The following is a 6,092-nucleotide window of genomic DNA, read 5'->3' as shown; positions in this document are numbered from 1 at the left end:
GGTTCAGACATTGCTATCTTCTTGCTCGAGACTCACTGCGCGAATGACAAGGTTACGGCGAGTCTCGTGGGCGAATGTAAACAATAGCACATTCCACAGCATCGTGGAAGCTATTGTTTATATTTGATATACATGTGCGAGAGAGAGAATCGTCGTGGCCTTGTTCGTGCTGTCATTCTCGAGCAGGAAGATAGCAATCCGAACTGCTACGTATGTCATCGTTTCAATTTCTTTCTAAGTACGATAGCAATTAGTACTACTAGGAGACGTCAAGTGTGCAATTCTTTCTTAAAATTAGAGATTATCGCGTAATTTATTAATTCCCATTATATAATTCGCTCACATTCATCTCGAATCGAGAGCACGAAGTAATGCATTAAATATAATTTAAGTAAAATGGAAAATCGTAATATATTATTTATATAATAATATCTTTATTTTGCGCGATTTATATGTACGAAATATATCACGTGTACCGAGTTCTGATTGTATGTTTTCAGATAATTAAAGGAGGCATACCCGTTTGAAACCTCGAAAAATGAGTACATTTTTTAGATTTTTTTGCAGCGCAAGAACTTGATAAAAATTTTTATTTTTTTTTTGCGATATTAATACAATATTATTAACTACACAAATAAAAATTTTCAGCTCAAAAAGATTTCTTTTTTTAGAGTTATGCGAATATTTGCAGATTTATATTTTTATGCACGGTGTGCATAAAAACTCGAGCTACGTTCGACGGATTAACTTCAAATTTTACATGCGAGTTTCTAATAAGATTCCGCATCTGCCAACGAAGCCTTTTTTCAATCCGATTCCCCATTTTTTGTTATAAAAAAAATGATGGACTTTATTTAAAAAAACCGAAACTTTTTTTTCAACACCCTGCCATTTTTTTATTTTTTAAAATTTTGAGGAGACGCTTGGATAGCTATTACAATGTTTAATAAGAAAAAACTTGGATTTTTTATTTCAGATATAATCTACAAATTTTCATGCATACACTGAAAAAAAAAATTGTTAACTTGACTAAATCCGTTCAACTAATTCCCATTTTTTTAATTGAAATATTTATATATTTAAGTCAAATACGACATATTAAATCTAACATGACGTATATTTGACTTAAATATATAAATATTTCAATTAAAAAAATGGGAATTAGTTGAACGGATTTAGTCAAGTTAACAATTTTTTTTTCAGTGTACCGTGCAGCCACCTAAAATTTGGAGCTCCGCAAATATTCCCATAACTTCAAAAAAAATTTTTTTTTAAGCTAAAAATTTTTATTTAAGTAGTTAATAATATTGTTATATATATATTTAAAATTTTTTATTTTTCATACAGTTAATAATTACGTTAAATACAATGTTACTACAATAACATTTTAGTAAATTAAATTTTGATAAACTACAAATCAATTCTTGATGAGAAGCCCTCAAAACCTCATTAACTGAATATAAATGTATTTATAGTTATCACATAGAGTAAAGAAGAACAAAATCGATTTAAAATATCCATTAGCCATAGCCAATAAAGGTAACGCAAGTTTCTTACCGCCTTTGGATTCAGACTGAACTCTGCAGCTGTAAAAACGCCTCGTTATTGTCGAACACATCAATCAGGAATGCTGCTTGTTGCATAATTGCGTGCAATAGTGTAGTAGCTAACGGATATATCCTATTAGAGCAACAGTACAAGGTAATGCCGGGACGGAAATAAATAAATATCTATTAACTGACACGACAAATATACAGAGTGTCCCAGAATTAGACAAATTTCAGGTGGTTATGAAGGACACCAAAACAAGCCAATTTGGCTAACAAACCCGTGTCCGCAAATAAGCCGTTTTGGCATTAGAGAATCAAAGACTAACAAGGATACCTCGCAAACACGAAAATTCTGATTTTGATAAAACTTCATATACATGTAGGGCGAGGGGGTAAATAGATGAATTTAGAAATTTCCAGTTGCGGCCAAAAAACTCGAAAATTATTTGAAATATTAAAAAATGTTTTATACAAAAGTTTCATAATAAAGACACCTCTATTTAACCACATTAATAAAATTTTGAAAAAATAATTTTTTCAAAGATTTTTATCCTTGTTAGTCTTTGATTCTCTAGTCTTCCAAAACGGTTCATTTGCGGACACGGATTTATCGACAAAATTGGCTTATTTTGTCTTTAACCATCTGAAGTTTGTCGGTCTAATTCTGGGACACCCTATATTTACTCGGAAATAAGACAATTTTCTTATAAGCGTTTTTATCGTATCAAAAATGTAAGATTCTCATGAAAATAAAGTACTCGCCACGTCAAGTTTTTGTTTTGTCTCAACGATTTTTATCTGGGTCGCTAATGTACGTGCTTAGAAAGAATAGTTTCATGCAGCTTTAGTAGTTATACGTGGCTGGATGTCACGCTATAATTAAGAATATGAAGTGTAATGATGACAAGGCAAGCTACATCAGGACTTTATGCCTCCCCCCGCCCTCCAGATATTGTTTCATATCTTTATTCTATGACAATAATGCTCGCCCTCATTTGGCGGTGATGGTGTGCACTATTGAATGACTGAAGTAAAAGATAGTACAGTATCCTCTGACTTATCATCTTGTGATTATCTGTTCAAGCCATTTTGGTCCAGTCACTTTAGAACTTTTGTTTAAAAAAAAAAAAAAAAAACACCAAAATTACGAAAAAAGTCCGAGCTAGCTGAATTTTGGTATGTATTTTTATTTAATAGTAAATAATATATCGAAAATCTCCATCAATCCATTGTATGGAAAAAGTGTACAGCGAAATAATAGGTGTAAAAAATGAGTTTTTAGTAAATATCTCCGTACCTATTGGTCCTATGACTAAAATAGCTATTATCAAATGTATAGATTAGAAAATTTTCTACAAAAAAGGTCGCATACTTTTTTTCTCCAACCGGTTTGAAGAATATAGAATGTGAAAAATGTAAAACTTTAAAATTCCTACTAAAATTCATGATATTCATATAAATTATCGAAAATTTGACAAAATTTGACTTCTTTTTTGCAACATTTCTTTTTTTGAATAGTCACTTCCGCTGAACACGAATCCGTTAGCCAAATTTGGCTATCACTTTATAATTTTGAGAAAAACATCGACATTTTTGGCCTCTTTGACATCATTTTTCTCAAAATTATGAAGTGATAGCCAAATTTGGACAATGGATTAATGTTCAGAAGACAAAAATAGAACGGAAATGACTATTTACACTCATGTTGTAAGATGGTGTTGGACAGTATATTCATAAACGTATAGGCTTCAGTTTGGTAAGTCGTATAATACGTAAAAACAGTTGCTTGTACGAAAAAAAAGTATACGATCTTTTTTGTAGAAAATTTTCTAATCTATACATTTGATAATAGCTATTTTAGTCATAGGACCAATACATACGGAGATATTTACTAAAAACTCATTTTTTACACCTATTATTCGGTGTACATTTTTTCCGTATAATGAATTGATGGAAATTTTTGATATATTATTTATAACTACTAAATAAAAATACATACCAAATTTCAGGTAGCTCGGACTTTTTTTGAAGAGAAATTCTAAAATGACTGGACTACTTATAAAGAGGCATTGGGGGCAACCAGAAGTTTGACACGGACGAAGCGATAAAAGCGTTTGTGTGAAAATAATTCGTAGAACGTTTTCTTTCATTCTTCTTCCAAAGCGTACAAAAAATTGTCACATCGGTGACGACTTTGTTTCAATCATGAGAGCAAATATATTGAGACATCTTATTGTAAATTTAATCAATATAATATAAAAATATATGTAAGAGAGAGTAATGCAGATAAAAATTAATAAAAGTAGTAAAAATACATAAATCAATAAAAATTAATAAAGATAGTAAAGTACTATACAATGTTTGCATTGTGCAAGCATTAAATCAGTGTCAAAAAATTATTTCTTCTTTCTAATATCATCGATAAATTTTTTAAATGTTTTCATGCCTTCGCCTTCGATCTCGTTATATTTAGGAGCTTCGGCCTGAATCCTGGCAAACCACTTCAAAATGTTACCATACTTACTCAAATCATGGTTTACAAGCTGCAAGAGAAAAAATGTTGATAATTAAGAGTTATTGGTTTCATAATATACAATTTTTTTACCTTAAAACTTATAATCACGAGTATATTAATACGCATGGAACAATATATGTATTTCCGGCGAATGTACCCACAAAACATTAAAATATACATAATATATACAATGTATATACATTTATGTATATTGTATACTCCATGCATATATTTCATAGATTAAATACATATACATTGTATGTGATAGATACATACAAATGTAACCAGATCTATGTACATAGAAAATACGTGATATATACATATATACATGATTAGTACAATCTATGTATACACATTCTGTATATACATTTTCTTTATATGTATATACCATATATGTACATACTACATAGATCCCCATACAGCACAGAGAGATTGCAGATATACTGCAAAATAATTTCATTGAAAGATAGCAAATCTGTTACGAATCATTGCTGTAAGATTGCGGCAACATTAACAGGTCCGCCTTTAGAAAGATTGCAAGGAAACGTTATAGCAACATTAGGATATAATATAATTTTAATAATGCATGTCACATACAATATATGTATTCGATCAATGAAGTATATATATATATATATAATAATTAATTCAAATCTATCATTTAAAAAGTTAAAAACAATAAAAAATTAATTTGCAGCAATCAAAATATAAAGATACTAAATATTTGAAAAAAAATCAAAATTTTGAAAAAAAATGGGGCTTGTTTTTTTTTCTATTTACATCTCTAACAGCAATGTATATACATATTACGTACAACAAAGTATATACAAATTATATATCTATATTTCACATACAATTTACAACATGTAATATATGTACATATAAAATATATCAATAAATATATATATCATACATATATTATAATGTACATTCAAATCATGTATATGAGATGTACGAACATTTTACATACAGGATATTATTTTCATGTTATGGAAGTAAGATGTATATTCATCGTATGTCCGTTATATAGCTAGTGATAATTTATATGTATATGTAAGTTCAATTGCGTGTATAATTTATCGTTAATATATATTAATCAATATATGTTTCAAATTTAAATGTGTTAATAAAGCTGCAAATTTAAAAGACATAAAAATTTGCTTGATATAGCGTAGAATAATAGGAATATATATTTTTTCTAAAAAATGATTTCTTTTGTAAAATCGCATTTCTTTATATTATCTAAGTCCACAAGAATACTTTGTTCTCTTTCAATATATTGTTATGCAGATTCGTTGTTTTATCAGTAAATTGGTGATATGTTTGTGTGTACAGGAAATTAATTTCTTACCTTAAAGTTGGCAACGGTAACAACTAAAGTAAGATCAGCGAGAGTTAAAGTTTTCCCTGCTGCGTAGTTTTCACCTTCTAGGAATTTATCCAAGAAGGACAACGCGTTGTTAATCTTATCTTGTTTTGCTTGATCCGGAGCAATGCCGGCAAATATCCACGTATACTGCAATTAACGTTATTTTGAGGTATATATATATTGCTATTGATTTTATCAATTATTATGCATTATGTATGAATTATCAAATATTACAATCTAAAAATAGCTTACGTAAGCATCGGCAAATGATGAGTATAAAGTTCCCAAGTCAAAATATAGCCTCTGATCAACCAAAGCTCGTTTCTTTGGATCTTTTGGATAGAGAGAATCATTTTTGCCGTACTGATTGGCCAAATACGTCATGATTGCACGGCTACAAAATGTACGCAAATCTCGATGAAGAAAATAAGTAAATAATTATAATCAAACTTAATAAATAATTTATATTATATTATATATTATAGCTCTAGAGATCAAGATATTGAGGCTTCTATTTTACCTTTCCCACAAATAAAGACCATTGTCATCTAGTGTAGGTATTGTATGTTGTGGGTTCATCTATATACAGGGTGCGGCATTTATAGTGACGCGGGCATATTTTTCGGAAACGAAGTGAGATATCAAAAAATGTTTCAGA

At 29.4% G+C, this 6,092-nt stretch overlaps 1 protein-coding gene across 2 annotated transcripts in view; it reads right to left on the bottom strand.

Moving 5' to 3' along the window:
- Positions 1-3,856: 3,856 nt before the first annotated feature.
- The window catches only part of LOC115240062 (glutathione S-transferase 1-like), a 13,151-nt gene continuing 10,915 nt past the window's right edge, over positions 3,857-6,092 (bottom strand). For both annotated transcript variants that reach the window (XM_029815030.1, XM_029815029.1), the window contains exons 3-6: positions 5,955-6,013; positions 5,687-5,828; positions 5,417-5,581; positions 3,857-4,093 (exon numbers count right to left, since the gene is read on the bottom strand). In XM_029815030.1, coding sequence (XP_029670890.1) covers positions 3,947-4,093; positions 5,417-5,581; positions 5,687-5,828; positions 5,955-6,013 — 513 coding nt within the window. In that variant the 3' untranslated portion in view covers positions 3,857-3,946. The remainder of the gene's footprint in view (positions 4,094-5,416; positions 5,582-5,686; positions 5,829-5,954; positions 6,014-6,092) is intronic.

The sequence above is a fragment of the Formica exsecta genome, unplaced genomic scaffold (genome assembly GCF_003651465.1).
Source record: "Formica exsecta isolate Colony F162 unplaced genomic scaffold, ASM365146v1 scaffold400, whole genome shotgun sequence".
NCBI classification, from domain to species: Eukaryota; Metazoa; Arthropoda; class Insecta; order Hymenoptera; family Formicidae; genus Formica; species Formica exsecta.
Note: the sequence above shows the minus strand (reverse complement) of the source record. Positions and strands in the feature narration are given on the sequence as shown.